At 38.9% G+C, this 21,327-nt stretch overlaps 1 protein-coding gene and 1 non-coding gene across 2 annotated transcripts in view; one reads left to right on the forward strand and one right to left on the reverse strand.

Annotated features, from left to right (window-relative positions):
• APOO (apolipoprotein O) overlaps positions 1 to 21,327 on the reverse strand; it is a 53,383-nt gene that overhangs the window by 17,200 nt on the left and 14,856 nt on the right. The window contains exons 2-7 of the mRNA XM_008580135.1: positions 17,797 to 17,904; positions 16,299 to 16,418; positions 13,733 to 13,787; positions 10,611 to 10,706; positions 4,916 to 5,007; positions 1,675 to 1,755 (exon numbers count right to left, since the gene is read on the reverse strand). Of these exons, the coding sequence (XP_008578357.1) occupies positions 1,675 to 1,755; positions 4,916 to 5,007; positions 10,611 to 10,706; positions 13,733 to 13,787; positions 16,299 to 16,418; positions 17,797 to 17,904 (552 nt within the window). The remainder of the gene's footprint in view (positions 1 to 1,674; positions 1,756 to 4,915; positions 5,008 to 10,610; positions 10,707 to 13,732; positions 13,788 to 16,298; positions 16,419 to 17,796; positions 17,905 to 21,327) is intronic.
• TRNAV-GAC lies at positions 3,635 to 3,708 on the forward strand. Its single transcript has one exon. It is a non-coding gene; the product is annotated as a tRNA-Val (tRNA).

The following is a 21,327-nucleotide window of genomic DNA, read 5'->3' on the forward strand; positions in this document are numbered from 1 at the left end:
CCTCGGTGTTGCTCCCTGCACCTCGCTCAGCCAGTGAGCGGGAACCGGTCTGTATGTGGGATCCGAACCCTCGGCGGGAGCGCCGCCGCGCTTCCCAAGCGGCGCACTGTAGCAGTGCACCACCGGGCCGGCCCAATACCTAATGTTTTCAAATTACCACAAAATGCTGGCCTGTGTAATTTGCATCCAACCACAGTCCCGTTGCTTCCGCACTGGGCCGAATTCTCATAGCAGCCAGGGAAAGCTGTTCCCAAGCTAGAGGCTCTTGTGGCCCCCACTTCAGCTTTGATGCATGCCTGCATCTGCACAGACACCTCCTGGGGTGTCCTCTTCTGCCCTTGGTGTGCCCCAGTCTGCGGTCACACCACAGTGAGCACTTGGAGTTGAGGCTGATTTAGTAACACTTTCCATGTTTCTTTCTAGGGGTGTATACAGTCTTCCTGACATTTTATTTCCTTTCCCATATAAAATTCAGTGTGGACTTGTTAAAGAATTTTTTAAACAAGAAAGAAAGCTTCCACCGAAAATGTCAGAGAAATGAAAATAAAACTATGAATGTTTATTCTTTAAAAGGGATTGCCAAAGGACACTTGATACTGATTAAGAACTTCCTACTCAAGAGCTAGTTTTAAATAGGCTTGAGAGGGACTAATTCCTTTAGAAACCACCAGCACAAAAGTACTCTTAAGATTTCACTAGAAGATTATTTATATAAACAATAGGAAGGGCTTATAATTTATTCTATACGGTCAGTTTTTTTTTTGGTGGCTGGCTGGTAGAGGGATCTGAACCCTTGACCAGCACCAGTTCTAACTGAGTGAGCTAACCAGCCAGCCAATAGTTATTTACATTTTTAAAAGAGTATTTTCATTTGATGTAATTGGAGTCAAAATGAACTTCCTTCAATCTATGATGTAGAAAGTACATTAATACTATAAGAACCCTAATTCTTTCTTGGCTGGCTATTACCTCTGAGTGCTTAGAGGAGACATGATTCCTTGTTCTGTACTCATTCTTCCTTATCAGGGGAAAGAGAGAATGTTCTAGCAAGCACGGGCAACATTCAATCAGATATGTGGCTACTAGAAGAGACGAAAGGTGACACATCTTTACAATTATACAATTTCCTCCCTCTGCTGCTCATCTACCAGATAACACACAGAGAATGTGGCCTGTACCTGGTGGCTGGTTCCCAGCACAACATGGCTCATGCCCAGCTGGGTCAAGAAGGCTGGGGAATGAACAGATACTGTACTGTTAAAGGAAAGAATGGAGCTTATGATAAGTGAAAACGCAAGAAGAGGTGGGTGTCTCAATTATTTGATATTCCTGGGAGCACAGTATATTCCCTTTCAATCTAGTTTTGATAAAACTTTTGGATAATATGCTACACTTTGAGCAAACTGTAAATACAATAAAGTGGAAATTATGGTCTAAGACTGCGGTGGAATGCATTTTATGATTACCATTTATTCGGCCCTGCTGATAGAAACCAAATGCTCAAAAGTTCTAATGCTCCTCCAATAAAGGGCACCAGAAAATCTGAGCTGGAGACATAACTAAAAACAATCAGAAAAGGCAAGTAAAGCAACAGGGTTATCAAGTATTTTACAGAACCCTAGAGATACCACATATTTAAAACAAAAGAAAGACAATGAAAAAGATGTTTCTCACCTTTTGAAAGTTCTCCTTCCACAAATCTTCTACAACTACGTATCCTCGTAAACCCAAGTCATATAATTTCTCCCCACTGACCTTGAAACAAAATAGAAAAGACCTGTTGCTATTCCATACATAACTGGTAAGGAAAAGAATTTTCTGATTTCTTTTTTCCTGTTTCCAAATAACTGTATGTAAGCATATGACTACTGCAGGAAGTCTTGGGACATATACATTAAAACTATGTAACACAAGTAAATGAAAAGATAGTAAAAATGATAGACTAAGAAGAAAAAAATAGTCTGGTTGTATATAGTTACCTTTTAAAAATAATTTGCTGTTTTATTACTATAAATTACGGATGTATATCTTAACATTTCAAAATTTGAAGGGAAAAAAATGTAGGAGACCATTACTGATATGTGAAATTCCTGGAAATCAGACACAGAATCACATCTAGCATCCTGCCTGGTACATCATAGCCAACCAGGTCACAGTTGCCATTTGCTAAGTTGAAAATCAATCATTCATTTTAGGGGCTTAGATGAAAGATAGGTAAACCCAGTGAAGATGATCCCAGTTTTCCCAGCCCCCCCGCAAAAAAAACCATAAAGTCTGAGTTTCTATAGGGTATCCTGATCCATAATTGCTCCTCCAACATCCTGAGAGGCAGGCCCCAGGGTCAGGGAGCTCATGACTTTAAAACATGCTTGTCTAACTTTGGCTAGCTGGCTTTTAATTGCTGGAAACTTTTTTTCCTTAAGTACTGAACTTTCCAAAAAAAAAATGCTTCCACTAATTTGTATTCATTGGTCCTACTTATGACAAAAAATGTTGATTACTCTTCACCATAACAGTATTTCAAATTTCTGAAAGCAGTTATTATTCATTTTCTAATTTTTATAATAATTACTCTTTGTATAGCATTTTGGTTTACAAAGCACTTTCACATGAATTATCTTTATCCTGTATAACAACTCTGTGTGGTAAGTAGACAAAGACTATAAGGAAACATTCAGAAGCCAAGTGACTTGTCTAAGGTCACAATGCTAGTAAATCCAGTGATTTTTGCAATATGCTGATTTCTTATAAGTTATATTCTTCCAGTTCCTCTTATTGTTCTTAAAATATATGATATGATTCTCAGACCTATCAGTAGACACAGTGAGCATGTACCACATATATGGTACTATTTGTGGTGTCTTGCATTTCTGAGAGGGAAATAATATTTTCCATCAGTCTAAGGGTTTTCTTATAGTGCTTTCAGCTAAATGCTTCTGAACAAAAAACAGAACACAAGCAGTTAAGTGGCCTGTCCAAGATCAGGATATTCATAAAAAAGAAAATTGAAAAACTGTTAAATACGAACTAAATGACACTGAAACAATATCGGAAAATCTCTTTCAATCACTGATGTTTGTTTTGTTTTGTTGTGGTAAAATATACATAACATTTATCATTGTAACCATTTTTTGGTGTACAATTCAGTGGAAGTAAGTATATTCATAATGTTGTACAACCATCACCACTACCCATTTCCAGAACTTTTTCATCATCCCAAACAAATAACTAATGTTTTATACCTAGTGAAAATAAATTGTTTTGTTCTGGCTTATTCTAGGTATAAAATAAAAGACAAAACTCCTCCCCACTGACTTTAAAAATAAATAAGCATGCAACTCAGATTTGTATCCTACTATCTTGGTTGTGAATACAAAAGATGTTTTGCAACATATGCTGTGGCATATAAGACAAAAAAAGACCCACACTCTCGGAGCAGCCTCATATGCTTCTCAACCAGCAGCCAAGCCCACTCTCCCCACCCTCCCCAGCCCAGCCATTTACTACTTAATGCATAACAGACTGAAGTGATGTTTCATTATTTTTATTATCTACAGCAGGCAGACATTACTCACTGTTCCTGAGCTGGGGCTGGAGCAAGGACAGAAGCATTAACTACCTGCCTCCATGGGCTGGCTGGTTAGCTTAGGTGGTTAGAGCGTGGTGCTGACAACACCAAGGTCCAGGGTTCAATCCCTGTACCAGCCAGCTATCAAGAAGAAACAAAACAAAACAAAAAAACTATCTGCCTCCAGGACTGTTATAAACAATGGCAAGCCCATGCTGGGAAGATCTTACTGGCATTCGCCACCAAAGCCATCAATCTCCCACAGCTGGCGCCACGGACCACCACCTACCAGTACAGCTCAATCTAGGAATCTGGACTCAATTCTTTGATGAGGAATCCAGGGAGTTCAGCATTAGGTGGGTCTAGCTCAGAGCCTGGTTCTGGTTACTGCACTCTGTCTCCTCCTGGGACTGAGTCTCCATGTGATATGGCAGTTCTGGCAACTGAGTCCCTGTCTCCATAATCTGCCCAGGACCTGGAGACCTAGAGCTTGCCTTGCTCTTGCCAGTTTTTCAAAGGCCTCTATGTCTAGAGTCCCACTGACTCCAGATACTACCCCCTCAGGCTACCTACTGGTCTACATCAGTGGTTCTCAAATCTCCTGGGCATTAAGATCACTTCAGGGCTTGCTAATACACAGACTACTGTCTCTTACCCTCAGAGTGTCTGATTCAGTTGGTCTGGGATGAGGCCTGAGAATCTGCATTTCTAACAAGCTCCCAGGTGATGCTGATGCTGCTGGTCCAGGGACCACACTTCGAGAACCACTGGTCCAGTTGTACCCATGTTGCCTGCCACTGTGATCTACCTACTTGCCAGGATACCGTCAAGCTGAGGCCTGAAGGCTAAGAAAGGAGCAGCCAATTGAAAGCCCAAAAAAGGCATTCCCAACAGAGGGGACTACATTCCCGGAAGTCCCCAGCAAGGCCAGCAAGGCCAGTGCCAGTACCAGGGAGAAGGTGTGAAGGCCAGAGCACAGTCTGTGCCTGCAACTCCAACAAGAACAGGCTGTGATCAGACACACCCAAACTGACAGTGACCCACAATTAGCAGCTTTGTAATTTTAGTCTCTAGACTTCCATGTAAGTATGCAGAAAAGGTATCTTAAATTATTTTTGATTAACATTCAAATTAATGTGCATTCTCTGAAGATTGGCATTGTTGGAAGGAGGACTAGAACTGAGGTACATAATAGAGAAAAAACATTTAAATTTGCTGTAGTTCATCTATATGTACAAATTTTAGTCTGCTGTTGTAAAAATTGCAAAATAAAATAAGATTAAGCAGCAAACCCATATGTACAGAAGCAAGAATGAGGGACATCCTAGCCTGTTGGGCCTAGCTTACCTGGGCAAATGTGATGGCTTGTTGTGGATAATAGATAGAGGCAGCTAATCCCATGAAACCAGGCGGATAGGCCAGCTTCTTTATTTTTGAACCTAATAAATAAAAGGTTGTACACACCATCAGAGGATTCATTATCCTTACTATCACAGTTTATCTTATACATTTAATACGAATAAGATTTCTTTGGTCCTGAATTGAGAGAATGTGTCTAATAATATCATATGCACCAAAAAGAACCACCACTTTTTCACAACTTTATTGAGATATAATTCACACAATTCACCCATTTAAAGCGTACAATTCAATGGCTTTTAGTATATTCCCGGAGTTATGTAACCATCACCACAATCAATTTTAAAACATTTTCATCACCCCCCAAAGAAACCCCACACCCATTAGCAGTCACCCCACAATTCCACCATCCCCCCAGCCTTAGGCAACCCGCAATCTACTTTCTACCTCTATAGATCTGCCTACTCTGGACATTTCGTGTAAATGGAATCATACAATATGTATGATTTCTTTATGTGTGTGAATGGCTTCTTTCACTCAGCAAATGTTTTTAAGAGAACCACCATTTCTAAGGGAGCAGAAACAAAGATTGTTTTGAAAACAAATGAAATAGTATTTTGGTTTCTAGGGTTTATGTTCTTTAACAACAAACTGGCCTTCTATTTAAATATTAAACACAAGTGTTCCTCTCCTCTCCTTTCTGAAACCCCACTAAACAAACAGTAAAAGAATAAAATACAGATTAATAAACCCACAATTAAGAGAAAATATATGGAGGAGCCACTGGCAGATAAGAGGTATCAACCAGTTCTCAGAAAATGGAGAGTGAATGGAAACAAGAGGACATGCAACCTTGAAGTCTTGAGGGAGGGCCACAGCTATGGAGGGAGCAGATCTGTCCCAGGCAGCCCCAGGGACACTCTAGACCCAGAGATGGCAGGTACTGTGGTGAGTGGAGACGGTAACCAGGCATCAAGACAGGGGGACAAATTCAAGTCCTGTGCACGGATCAGTTGACCTTTTCCTTCCCCCACACCATCCCAGTGCAAAACTGCCCATGGCCAGGAAGTCACATTGGGCCAAATTTTCTGCTGAGAACCAAGATAGCTGGGGTGTGTGGGTGTGTGTTAGTGCCAGAGAGTAAACCCCTCCTCACACTGGCACTACGTCTAGGCACCCCCATATAAGGTCAACTCCCGTTCAGCTCACACCGAGATAGAACCTGCCTGTCAGCAACAAGCCCATCTACGCACAAAAGGCTCTTACTAGAGTTTCAATGGTCTCATTCTGAAACATGACCAGACAACCAAGGATCGCAGTCATTTGAGGAATGCCTGCAACATAAAAGAGAAAGACTAAGACAAGCAAGAAGAAAAAAATTACCCACAGGAAACAGAAGAACTTCAAAACAAAACTAAACTTGTTATTAAGTGTCATCAAATAAATTCAAGAAGCTACTACATTAAAAGAAAAAAGAATCCTATGAAAAAAGGAACGTTCAGAGAACAAGAAAGAGCTCTTGGTAATTAATGACCAAAGTAAAAAAATTTAAAAGGAACAAAATAAAATGATCAAGAAAATATAGGAGACATATACGGTCATTTTAAACAACCCAATTGCTAATTAATATGAGCTCAAGAAGGAAAAAGAATGAGAGTAAATTTTTAGAGAAATACAAAAATAGCTATCTTCCTTCAGCTGAAGGCTATAAGCCACCAAAATGTCCAACTAAGGAATGAAAGCATCTATATCTAGTCATAGCACGATGGAAATTCAGAACACTAAAGATTAAGAGAAGATCCTCAAAGCTTCCAGAAAAAAAAAAAAAAAAAAAGAATAATTTCAGAAGCAACAAGCATCCAGACTGGTTACTGACTCTCACATCTGCAACACCAGAAGCTAGAAGACCTGGCCTTCAAAGCTTTGATGAAAAACAAATTCTATGCCCAATCAAACTATCACGTGGTATGAGGGCAGAAAGTAATTTTCAGACATGCAAGGTCTTGAAAAGTTTGCCTACAGCATGTACTTTTTTGAAAGTGACTTAAGCATGTAGTCCAACAGCATGGCAGAGTAAACCAAGGAGAAGATGGCATGGAACTCAGAAAAAGGGGGCTCAAACCCAAGTGAGTGTGAAGGAGCCAAGTCCCAAGACAACAGCTGGGTTGAAATCTCAGGCCAGATAGCAGGAGGATGCAGAGCTGTGGGAAAAGGGGGAATCAAAAGAATAAACAGCAGGATGCAGAGCTCAGAGAAACCTGAGAATGAAGTTAAGAAGACTGGTAGAGGGCGAAACAGGAGAATACATGTGGACTTGACACTAGAAACAGTCTCCACTGAGAGGCCCAGTGTTTTTGACACGGGACCCATACAAATGCCAGTGTGCTGTATGCTGATAATACTTACACAGTTCTAATAATGTAAGTGCTATTTATTGGTTTTAAGCTTTAAACAAACAAATCCCCAAAGATGGACCTGGGGTTACAGAAGAGAATACAAATGTTATCATAAATGTTATTAATAAATTAATGTTTCTTTTCTGATCCTATTGCCTGGATTGAAAGGGCATAATTATCCTAGAAGAGAAATGCCTGGTACACCCCTAGGATCGCCTCGTCCACTTGAAGCTTTAAGTGCCTGGGCAGCTGACACATGTCAGGACCAGGTGAAGAGCAGCAAACCTGTTTCCTAGTCTTTTTTCACTCCTCTAGGGAAAGCTGACAAGCGACAGTTCTTGGGCCTCCAGCCCCTGCTGGTTCCTATGATGAGCTGGGGACCCCAAAACCTCACCTGCTTATTGTTATAGCTAAGTAGTTCTGATAAATTAAGACTTCTGCCTTCTCTTTATTGCCTTCTTCCCATCTAAAAAGTTCTGGTAGGTTCTTTTTTTTCTGTCAGTGTAAAAGTATAGAAGATGGACGGACATTCTGTATCTTTCCTCCCAAAAAACTCACTTGCCCTCTTCAATACACTTCCCTCTGGATTAGGAAGTATAAGTAACACTTTTTAAAATGTCCATTTTCTTCCAGCCAATAAAAACTATCCTCAGTTTTATCACTGAACCATTTTTCAAGAAATATGGATATAAATAATGTGCCAGTATCTAAAATACTTTGTCTCTTGGTCAAAGGAGGTGATCACATATCCCTGCCCCCTCTCCATGCCTACACCTCTCAAGAAGTCAAGTGGTGTGGCTATCAGCATTGCCAGAGGGGAACCACTGGCTGCCCGCACTAGGGAGAGCCACCAGAAGGCAACAATAGTGGCAACAACCACCAGCCACCCCTGAGTGACTTGGCTGGGCTCACTTCCTCTGAATGATTATCACTCCCCTCTCTGGGAGCCTCCTGTCATCACCAGAGTCATGGCCATCCCCATCAACTGAGGCACACTACCTTAGCAGATATGCTCAAGAAACCCTACTGGATGGGACCTTCTGAGCCCATCCTGCTGCTGCCAGAGTAGGGGACCATCTACCTGGAGGTACCTGCAAAGCACTCTGGCCACACATAAACATACCTAGCATCCCACTCACCTTGCTTGGTGAGCCCCTCTGACGCGGCTCACTGCAGGCCCTCTACACTCAGCAGCCATGGGAATAGACCTGCTGTTGTGCGCATGTGTGTGAGTGGGTGTGTGCGCGCCTGTGTGAACATTTGTGAAGAAGAACTAAGGTTTCAAATTACTTTAAAACTACTGATCCTTCCAGGAAGAGGAAAGAGATAGGAGCAAACAAACAAAAACAAAGACTAGAACCCACAGCAGTGGGTATCCTCACATTGCTGTTCTGTCTAGGAGAACACGGTCTCCACCTCCTCAGGGTGGTCACCCTGGTGGATGTGTGGGGGACAAACACTCGACAGTGTAAGAATGTACCTATAGCAAAGAGAGTTTCTTTGGGCCTGAAAGACTCCCCAATGTGCTCCAACCATGGAAAAGGAAAGTACATCTTATTGGATCTCAAATTCCCATCTCCCTAACAATAACCAAAATTCCAACACCCTGGCCTTGGGATGTTCATCTATAAGACCGGAATACTTTTCTGAACAGCTTTGCAAGAAAGGAGAGAAGTTTGGGAAAAAAAAAACATTAGTTCACAAGATGATTACTAAAAATGGACAGGATTTTTTTTTTTGTGGCTGGCTGGTACAAGGAAATTTAATTCTTATACATTCTGCACAAGACAGGAGGAGGGCACAGGGACTATGACGTGAGTTCATTCCACAGGTGAACTGGTGCCAGTGTAGTGTTTACCCTCCAGATTCTAAAATAATGGCTGCTATGGTTTTATTGTGTCCCCCAAAGTTTATGTGTTGGACACTTAATCCCCAGTGCAACAGGGCTGGGAGGTGGGGCCTAAGAAGAGGTGATTAGGTCACGAGGGCTCTGCCCTCATAAGTGGATCAATGTTGTTATCACAGGAGTGGGTTAGTTATCTTGAGAGTGGGTTTGTTATAAAAGTGAGTTGGGCCCTCTCTTGCTCAGTCTCTCGCACATGCTTTCTTGCCCTTCTACCTTCTGCCATGGGATGACACAGTATGAAGGCCTTCACCAGATGCCAGCACCATGCTCTTGGACTTCCCAGCCTTCAGAAATGTGAGCCAAATAAACTTCTATTATTTATAAATGACCCAGTCTGTGCTAGTCTGTTATAGCAACACAAAATGGACTAGAACAACAACCAATGCATGCAGAGGGAAGAATTTTAAAATTGGAGGAACGAGTACCAAACTAGTCTCTATGGTTCTCTTTCATGGGGGTCTGATTACAGGGTTCATAAAATTTCTCTATTAGGAATGTTTGTAATATCTGAATTTTATACCACAAACATTTATTTTACAATCAGTGGACCTTAAAGTAGTTCATAACAAACTAATCTCATCATAGTGAAATACTTTATCATCCTTTATTTCCTATTCATCTTTTATTTCCTATGTTTTATAATCTAGCACTGTAGTAGAGTAGTATTTTAAAGTTGACATTCATTAGTTTCTAATTTTAAGCATTTTAAAAGTTTTTACATCATCACTGACTGAAGCCATAACACATCAAAAAGTTAATAAATTTCTATTAAATTACTGTTCTATTTACTGTGATTAATACCCTGATCTTAATAGTGAAACATTTACAGCTTTGTGCTCCACCATTTCCTGCCATGTGAGACTCCTGCATCGCTGTAAAGCCACCACCAAAGAACACCCTCGCCAGGTATGTTCCCTGGACTCTGGACTTCCCAGCCTCCGAAACTGCAAGCAATAAATTTCGTTTTCTTTATTAAAATAAAAATTTTTTTAAATTTAGAGATTAAAAATTAAAAAAAAAAAGTGAAGCATTTACAAATAGTTTATTTCTCAGGTGTGAAAGACTTTGAACAAAAGTTCACTTTCTGTACCAAAGAGCAATAGGGATTTGAGCAAGTAAATGTGCCTATAAAGGATAACTAATATCTTTTTTTAAACCAATTGTATATAATTTCTATATATGCTTAAAATCAAATATACTAGAGTAAACAACCATATCAATTATATATTAAGAAGGTCATATTCAAGAACTAACTCATTATTCTGAAAACTGGTAAATGAAAGAACCAAACATATATCCTATCTCTCCCATATGAACTGACTACTAAAAAAAAAAAAAAAAAACCCAAAAACTACTCTAAAAAACACAAAACTGTACTTACCTCTAGCCAAAAGGAGTCCAACAAGGCCAGCAAAACCAATAACACCAAGTCTTGGAAAAAATCCAGGAGGTGCATTTTGGAGATATTCATAGCTGTCTACAACAGAATCAGACCAGGAAACAGTTCCATAAATTGCTCATTAAAAAATAAAACAAAAAGTCTTATATATGACTAGTATGTACAGTATCAAATATTTTCAAACCACGTATTCTTTGCTTTCTGCTAATATGCTGCTTTCATAAACATGATTTATATCACATAGCAAGTGTCCAACTTTCAAACACTTGTGGTCTGACAGCCAACTGACAATAAAGTAATGTTAGATTACCTTCACATTCCTGAAGGCAACAGACCTGAATCAGCTATTCACCCAGGGAGAAATACAAATATAGGGATCCCTCACTATCCAAACTCTTGTTATCTAAACATGGAAACAAAAATAGATTTGGATAAATCTTTGGATAGATCTGTCACTATCTGAAGCTTTGCTGCTGGCTCTCTGAAACTCAGGAAGCAAATACATTAGAATCAGAAAAATAAGTATCTTTTGCCATTTGAACTCATTATTTGAACTCAAGAACACGATAAATTTGGATAATGAGGGAAACTCGTAGTACAATTCATTCAGGAAATAGCCACTGTCAACAGTGAAAGAATAAATATAAACAAATACAGTATGTGAGCCTATTCACCATGCCTGAACATGCCTTATGACTTCATCTGCATGATGCTTCCTCTCTACTGAGCCAATCACACCAAATAAGAGCCAGTTTGAGTCCTACCTCCTTAGAAAAGCCTTTCCTAAGCTCATCATCCCAGACCTCTCTTCCTCCTCTAAAGTCCCATTATATTTAGTCCCTGTACCATCACTTGGTACCTAATCCTATAGCACCTTGTGTTTAATTATCCAGGTGTGTGTTTTTTGTCTCCCCAAGGAGAACGTAAACTCCTTAATGGTGGATTGCTTAGACTTCTATGTTATCTTCCCCCAGTGGTAATAGTGGATGTTCATTCAACAGATATTTATTAAAACACTGCCAGTAACTGATGAATACTGCTGAATTAACAAATGAATTTCAGTTAGGTTATGACTTACAAAGCTCTCATGTCTCTCAACCTCATCTTCAGCACTCCCTCTCTGCTAACGGTTCCTCAAACACCCAATACCGAGTCATACCTCTAAGCCCTTTTTTCCCCTCTAAGACTTGATCATGCTGTGCCGGCTGTGTGGAATGCCACCCACAGTCCCACCCCCATGTTTTTGGTGTGGCTAGCACTGTTTCTTCAAGATTTATCTCAGAAGTCCTTCCCTGACCGCTCCCATTTCCCCAGTCTCTATTAAACTAGCTTCCTTCCTCTGTACCTTCAATAGTGGTCTATGATTGCCTCTGTATTTGCATTAGTATTGAATAATTTATTATATGCATGTTAGCGGTTGTGACTACTGTCTTAATCAACCTCGATCTTTAATGTCTGGCATGATGATGACTTAACAAATGTATGCTGAACTGAACAAATAAACTGAAATACTCAGTAATTCTCTTCCCTAGGTAGTACTAGACACATGACAGTTTTCCTTTTCCTGGGTTCTTCGGGAAATGTGGTGATCATTTTAAATACTACTATAGGGTTTGTGTTATGTTTGCATTAATTCCCATCTGGCCTTTTACTTATTTTGCCTTTAACCTAGTTTTTACTTTATATCCTGTTGTCTGGGTCATTTGAAGCAATTTTCTACTTCCCCTTATTTTTGCCTACCAGCAAAAATGAGTAACAAAAAATTGAGTAACAGTGTTACTCAATTGTAGACACACGCACAAAGCAGTTGACAGAAAGACACTCAGATGGCTTTGGTGAGCTGAACTGAAGTAGGTAAATCACAAAGAAATGGGAAAGAAGAAATGTTGTAAGATTGTGCTGAAGTCCAACTTCTAGTAACATGCCTTGGCTGTGACTGCTGGAAATGGATTGATTGCCTTGGCAAACAACACAACTCATAACGGAACTATGCAACAAGTATGAATCTGGAAGAAAAAAAAGACTAATATTGCAAATAATGCCTACTGCTATGAATCAATGGGAAATGATAGGTGAAATGAAGAGACCTTCTCAGTCACACATGTCCAGATAAAAGACTACCTCAGGAGCTCTTTAGTTTCCTCAGGTGAAAAACGAAGACAATAAAATACCTGTCAGTGTTGTTACGAGTATTAAATAAATTAATATTTTTAAAGCACTTTATTTTTAAACCACCTGACATAATAAAGCACTAAATAAGTATTTATGAAATTAATAAAGTTAAGATGTTACTTATTAACATGCATTAATAATTGAAAGAACCAGTAGGCAACTATTAATATGTCTGTCCTCAAATGAAAAATGTATTTATCTATCTAATAGTTTCAGAGGTATCAGCGTATCAACACACTATGATGACCTCAGCAAAGAAATAAATGTACTCAGTTTTATTTTCTTCCATCATGGAAACAAGCCCTTGTAAAAACAAGATTTTGATTTGCTGAGATGCCCAATAAGGATAATGAAATATGTATGATCAGTGTCTCTATTAATTTACCAGTTTCTAAGATTAGTCAGAACATAGACTATGAACCCAGTTTATGAGTGTATGTGATAAGTGGCCCACATGTGAAAAATAATCAAGGACAATAAAAACCAAATTTAAAAAAATGTAAGAACACTGCTAATTATGCAATAAGACCTTTCCCAGGGACACCAGCTCAGTTCCTTCCTGTCTCTAAATTTCTATAGCATGTATTAACAGCAGTGCAAATGAGCTATTCTGATTCTGAAAATCTACTCATGAATTAGTGTGTTATAGTACATTATACCTGGAAATAGATTTTTTTTAAAAATCCAGTGTATCTGTACTTGCTAGCCCAACAATCCTAATGATCTTGAAGAGTTACCTGACTGGGAACACTAGTCCCCTTAAATCTGATGAAAACAATAGATTATCCTTCTAGAAAAATCCACATAGCTCTAAAATTGTGCATACAATTTTAAGGAATCCACAGATCTCCTAGAGCCTGTCCATGGAACCCCAGTTAAAGAGTCCAATGTTAATAAAGTAACTGATTATGCCTAATTAAAAATCAACTTACCTAACCCCCATTGAGCGAAACTTTGCATCTTGGGCTTAGTTTTGGAGTACGTTTCCTGAAAAGGTAAAAAGACACTGAATTAATAGGATTTGCTGATTAGAATGTAACAAAATAAATATACTTGTCTTTACTGAATAAATTTATCATGTTATCAACACGTTTTGAATAAAGGGATATATTGTCTGTCTGGTGTTTTTGTTTTTTTTCTTTTGTAATTTTCCCTTCACTGCAAACACTCGGCAGAAGGGCTTACTACTGCCACAGGAAACAAAGATTCCAAGTTGAATGGTTTCAACCAACCAGACTTTTCACTCTTCTATTAACATTGAAGAAAAGAGACTAAAAACCAATCCCTTTCATAATTACAGTGGTAATCCTTCCCATTGTAAGATTAAATCTGTCCTTCATGTTAAGTCCACTTCCTGATTTGCCATTATTTTTGAGCATATATCTGGAAACTGCCCATGACACCTCAATCCTGAAGCAAATGAAGTATAAAGATGCTCTTAGCTACAACAATAAAAAGGTTTTGTACATGAACATCAGACGATCCTAAAGGAAATGAGGGACTAGCTAGAAGGAACTCACCTTCAAGAGGCTGACAGTGAATATGGGAAAAGAGATACATGGGTATTAGAAGGTATCAGAACTAGTTGTCACTTGGAAAAGGACTTGTTTTATGTAATTCAATTCAAGTCAGAACAAGTTATCCTAATTATCTTAAATGGCCTTAAAGAATGAATGATGAATTTGGAGGAGGACATAAATAACTGATTATAACTTCATTAAAATCCATTTTTTTCTGTCCATTAAAAAAAAAGAAAGAAAATGTACAGATCAATGTCTAGAGTAACTGTCCACTTCTTTTGCCAATTCAATCTCTTTACTATGAAAAAAGTTAAATTTGTTCTTCAAGAAAGGAGCTAGAAATAGCAGGCCTGAAAAAGGAGCCAGGGATTAGAAATATTTCTATTCATGAAGAGTTTGGGCTACCCAGAAAATTGATTTAGTACTGACTGCTATAAATCTGTGGAGTGATTTGCCCTGTGTTGTCCCAGCTTAAAATACTGATAGGAATGCGGTATATTCTTCAATCCTTTTTACATATGGATTATATAGGGAAGTCTAGCCATGGGAATAACCCTACCAATTTAATATTTCAGTAAATGTTTTCCCATAATAAGACAGTGACTAAAAACTACACATGTATGTGACTTCATTTAGTAAAATTATTTTATACCTAAAAAAAAAGACTTTTTGCTACCCAGGAAAATAAAAAAACATTATAATTACAAGAAAGCTTTTTGATGTAGAAGCAGTGCAAATAAACATGTTGATAGCTACTCTATCATCCAGAGAGGTATTTTGCTGCACTGGGTACCATGCGCAGAAGAAAAAGTAAAAAACAGAAAGCAATCTTAGGTTGAAAGGTAAAAAGAAAAAGTACTTTTATTACAAAAACAAAAAACAAAAAACAGACTAGAAATAACAGTAGTCAGGCCTACATGATACAAAAATATTTGCACAAATTTGCTAAGCTTATCTTAACTACTAGCAGATGGTTTAAAAATCTTCTAGAACACGAGAGTAAAGTCTAAGCATTTTACAACATGTTATGTATAAAGTCTTTGGGTATTTCATAACTCAATAATATGGTTATGGTACTTAAGTATAATGGCCTAATTTATATTGTTGATAGAGCCCATGCTTACTATTTTCTTTCTAAATTGGTGAACAAAAGTTCAGCAGTGGCACAGAGAGTGGAAATTAAAAATTTTAAAACAAGTTCTGAATGAAAACTGAATTTGTAAATTTCAAGCAAAGTATATCCAGACCATTTTGGACATATCTACATATTAGTTTTTACTAATTTGTCCTCACTTTTCAAAAATCAAAATCAAGTATGGCGAACATGTATATCAAAGCCTACAAAAGCATTCTGTAGATTGTAAACTTTAGTTTCACATGTTAACAATCACGGACATACTTTCATTCACATAATGACAAATGCCTGATCTAAAACATGAGCAGAGACAGAAGCCAACCTGTATTTGTAGGTCTTTGATCACTGGAGCAAACAGTTCAGTACTCAAATATGTAATTCCACCCTATTTTCGTATCTGCCCTCCAATTACAGCATTCAAAATGCTCTACAAACGTTCCTATTTCAAGTGGTACTGACTTATAGAATCTCTAGGGAGGGAAAAATTTCCCAATCTTGATATAAATGTTTATATTGTATCCTTTTCCTTTCATTAGCGTTCTGGCCTCATATCCTCCCCTGGTGGAAAACAATGTTTTCATAACTGCAACCAACAAGGTAGTTCCCAGCCCTCAGCTTTCTAGTCAAGGTGCCATTAATTATCTCTGTAGCTATGGCAAAGCTGTCCCCAGGAAGCTAGTGCATCTCTGCCCCTCCCCCCATGGCACCAATGAACATTTGTAAGTTGGGCACTCTTAACTTGGGGCCCTTTATCATGCCTTTTCCAAAAACACGCAGCCAATATAGACTTTTCATTATTGCCTCAACAGAAACGCGTTTACTCCCTTTTCAGAACAGCTGTACCTGACACCAACTTGTATATGGCTTGCAATAATGACGGAGCTCTGAGATGCTTTCTTCAAGTTGGGTCCTTGGCTCCTCCACATATTTAGATTGATCCTTGGGAACTGAGTAGAGTGAAAGCTATACACATTAGAACAAAACAAAAATAAAAATGTATATACAGTAATGAGATCATGTAATAAATTACCAAATTTGTAGGCACAGTATTTCTTTTTTTTTTTTTTTTGTCTTTTTCCGTGTCCGGCAACAGATCGCAACCCTCAGTGTCGCCCCCGTACCGGACCGGGACCGGCAACGGGATCGCAACCCTCGGTGTTGCCCCTGCGCCTCGCTCAGCCAGTGAGCGGGAACCAGTCTGTATGTGGGATCCGAACCCTCGGCGGGAGCGCCACCGCGCTTCCCAAGCGGCGCACTATAGCAGTGTGCCACCAGGCCGGCCCAGGCACAGTATTTCTAATAATTCATGAATTACAGTGACTCTAAGGATTACATGCAACCTAAACTTTACTTCTGAGAATCTCTGCGCCTTACTTATTGCCTTAATCAACCAGGACAAGGCCAAGAGGGCAGGGCTGTGTGGTGTCCTAACCCCTCCCACCCACTGACAGCAGACAAAGCAGCTCTCCTTTATCCATTTTATATACTGGTATTTGGTATTGCACCTTAGATTTAGTTTGGAAAAAGGATTCTATTACTCTAAAGGTGGGTGAGGGGGGTTAAAAAAAAAAAAGCTTGAGAGTAATTGAAGAGCATGTTGCTTAGTTCAAATGATCAGTCTGGTGCTAATCAAAACAGGAGAACAGATTTGTTCCCCACCCAGAGAAGAAATTTTCCACAACCATTACTGGCTGCCTTCTTCACCCTCAAAAATGCCACTGTCTCAAGGCCTGAGAAGAGAGTAAAGGGCAAAATATAAACTAATTAGCTTTATGTAAGCACTGTTCAAGTAACCCTGCCCAGGACTGAAGGTAGATCTTTACATCACTTTATCCAAAGCAACAGAAACTGAATATCTAAAATATTCAGTGGGAAGTACAGATAATAAAGAATGTAATCAATGGAAAGAATATTTCTTGTTTTATTTATTTAGTATTTATTAAGTTTCTACTTATGAGCCTCTAATCCAGCCAAGAAGTAGAAACAACCCAGGTCTCTAATTTCTTAGAGACAAAAAAGTGTAAATATCTTCTTGGCTTGATAAGCAATCCAGAATCAGGCAAACCACTCAGAATAGTGAGTTGCGCTTATAATCCACTGGGACATAGAAGATTCCCCACTAAAAAAAATCTATAAAATATTCCTTAATTATGCCCTTAGCTAACTACCGTTAAAGTTTATCTGTTGAAAATGTCATAATTTAGTAATTTCCCACAAAACAAACTATAAGGAAATATATTTCTTCCTTTTAAATATCTTTCTGATATACAATTTGTAAAAACTCTCCTACAGTAACTAAATCAGACGTTCAAAATATATCACAACACAAATAGCATGTTACCTCATCAACCTTCAGGGAATTGTTGTTAGGTGAATCCTTTTTTGGTGCTGCATAGACTTTGAAGGTGAACAGGCTGAGGCTGGCCGGCCCCAGGGACCTCTGAATTACCTGAAATGCAGAAGCAATCTTAAGCCATTTCTCCATGCTATAAACCGAATGTGTGGAACATGAGCATATTTGTAACTTCGACCATCCCTGCCCTGGAAAGCTTATTGCACTTTATGAGAAATAAGTACATTCCAGAAGTTCTGAGGAAGTCAGAACCTAAAAAACACGTTTTCACAGACTTAAAATTTCAGGTTAACTTTATTTCCAAAAGACAATAATAGTTCCTAAGTTCTTCTACTAAGCCTTTCAAGTAAAAATAAAAAGGAAGAAGGAAGGAGAAGAAAAGAAAAGAACAGAAAAGAGAAAAGAAAAGAAAGCAAGCTAGCTAGCTTTTTGGAACACATCCAAAACCAACTCATAATCTTTCCCTCAGACCTACCCCTCCTTCTCTACTTTCCCTCTTAGGAATGGTGTCACACACAACCCCATCAGAAACTCCAAGGTCACTTGAAATCTACTCTTAGCAATTTTCAAGAATGCGAAACATTGTTATTAATTGTAGTCACCATGTTGTACAATAGGTCTCTTGAACCCATTCATCCTAACTGAAATTTTGTGTCCTCTGACCTACATCTCCCCATCCCCCCATCCCCAGCCCCTAGTAACCACCATTCTATTCTCTGCTTCTATGAGTTCAACTTTTTTAGATTCCACAAAAAATAAGTATGTGAGGTAATTCATGTGTTAATTAGCTCAATTTAGCCTTTCCACAATGTGTAATCATGTTATATGCAATAAATATATACTATTTTTATCTGCCAATTAAAAAAATTAATTAAACTCCAATGTCATTTCCACCACTACCCCCATCCTATTGGTCACTAAGTCCTGCTAATTCTGCCTATTTAATGATCTCAATTCTACTTTTTCCTCTTCATCCCCTCCCGTGGTCCCTCATTTCTTTCTTTAGGCCCTCATTTCTTTCCTGGATTATTTTTAGCAGCGTTCTAACAGGTCACCTGGCCTTCTAATGACTCAAGGCACCAAACTGAGAAAGAGTGATCTTTCTAAAGTGCAAACTTTATTCTATTCTTATTTGAGATCTTTTAGTATTTATTGCCTTAGACTTTTATGTGGGCCAAATACGGCCCATTATGATCTGGCCACAACCACTTTCTCTATCCTCATCTCTCTTGTCACTTTATCCTCTTCCACAAAATTTGAACTCCCTATGTTTCTCCCAGGCTATTTTCCCAGCTTCACTGGTTCGCACATGCAAATTCCTCTGTCATAAATATCCTATACTTGCTTTCTTTTTCTGTAGAACGGCCTAAGAGCAGAGAAAATTCATGCTTTTATTTTTCATTGTTCATTCATTTATGTCTATTTTTTATTTGTCCATTCATTTACGTCTATCAAGTTTTCCCTTCCAGATTGGAATCCCTTCCAAGGATGATGCTGTGTCTTGTTCCATATTCCTATTGCTATGGCTGTGCCTAGCACATTAAAAAAAATGCTCAATAACTATTTACTGTCTGCTCCAATGAAACAAAGAAAATGGATGGAAGAGAGGTGAAAAATAAGTGACTGGTTGATCTTGTTCTAACTACATAGGCATGATTTCGCATCCAGAAATCACATTATTGAGATTTGCAGTGCCCGTAGTATGAAAGACTAGGCTATAAGACTAGGCTATCCTGTAATAGTCACAAAACATGTAACACCAGATAAAATACAACAAAAATGTCTGTCAAAATGTATGCCTGAAATCACACACGAAAACAAAATTCTCATATTTCAGAAGCAAAAAAAGACCTGAAAGCCATAAAAAAAAAAAGAGTGGTTATTACTTTAACTGGTTTAAAAATAATTAACACACCCTGAAGTATTAAGTGCTCATCTTTAAAGGTCTTAATTTCAAGGCAATATTGCTACAGATTTCTTTTACTTCCAAGGTAAAGGTTAGACAGCTGCTGCTGACTTTTGTCAATGTGGTTTATGCCCATCACAATTATTAGGCAGGACCAGCAAACCCCTGATACTACCTAAAGAGAACAACATCCCTCCTACAAAACTGCTGACCTTAATAGGAGGGGTCTGATTTTTTAAATTCACAGTTTAAATTAATAAATCCATAGCTCTTCCCCCACAGCTCCAGGCCAGTCTGAGGCTTGAGTCACCCAAGAGTTGTCTGCAGTTCCCTGGAAGGAGTCCCCTCCCAGAGCCCGAGGAGGGCACGTAAGGCTGCTGGTATCTGGAGGCACCAACTCATTGCTCTCTGCCCTCTGGGTCTGCCCACGACCAGCCACAACCATACTGCTCAGCTGGAGACTTTCCACTGAGAAGAGCCAGCCCCACCCCAGGACTTTGTCTCTGTACCACCCTCACCCTCCACCCCACCCCACCCCCACTCCCCGCCATCCAACGCCCTAACCTCTATGCGGCTTGGTTTCAGAGTGGCCCTTCATTCTCAATTCCTGCTTTTAACCCTTAATCCTATCTACTATTCACACATTTCATTTTTCATTTCATTACCTTCTATCCTTTTATTCCGATTTCCTCTTGTATGTTCCTAATGACTATTATCACTCATTTTCATCTCTGATTTTAAATCTCAACTCGTTTACTTTTTTAATTTAACATTTTATTGGATTCTTACTTATTAATTTCTACTTTATTTTTCCTTTTCATCTTACTCGTTTTTCTAGTTTTAACATTATTCTAAGCCTGTTCCCTTTATTGCCTAAGTTGTTTTCTTCTTCCTCTATTAGTTTTCCTCCCCAATCCCACTCTGACTCCCATTCCACAGCAAGAACGGTGGCCACAAGTGTGGTAGCACTGAAGAAAGCCGGCTCCTGTAGCAGCCTTCCAGCAGGCTCTCAACAGACAAACAAACAAAACAAACCTCACTCCAGCAGACTTGGGAGACCCACAGAAAATTCCCTCTCTGCAGAGAGCACATGATTTACTTCAGTGTTTCGCAGTCTTGCCATTATTGACATTTGGGCTGAACCATTCTTTGTTGTGGGGGCTGTCCTGTGTACTGTAGGATGCATAGCAGCATCCCTGGCCTCTACTGGTGCCAGTAGCACCCGCTCCCAGGCACGACAGTCAAAAATGTCTCCAGACACAGCCAAATGTCTCGTGGGGAGCAACCCCCCCAAATTCAGAATCACTGATTTACTTGAATAAATATTATTTTCTGACACGTCTCACCATTCAGACTTTAAGAAAATCTGTATGTTTTAAAACCCACAGCCTCAAATCTATATTTAGTAACTGAAACCAGAATAGTTGCTGCCTGGGGGTGAAGTGGAGGATGGGGGAATGGTGATGGACTTACTAATATGCATATTAATTGAGGCATGGGTTACATAAAGTATACACATTTGTCAAAACTCAAGTCATACATCTAAGACTGTACAACTTAAAATTTGTGCATTTCACTGCATTAAATTATATATATATATATATATATATATA

Source organism: Galeopterus variegatus, unplaced genomic scaffold (assembly GCF_000696425.1).
Source record: "Galeopterus variegatus unplaced genomic scaffold, G_variegatus-3.0.2 Scaffold2032, whole genome shotgun sequence".
NCBI classification, from domain to species: domain Eukaryota; kingdom Metazoa; phylum Chordata; class Mammalia; order Dermoptera; family Cynocephalidae; genus Galeopterus; species Galeopterus variegatus.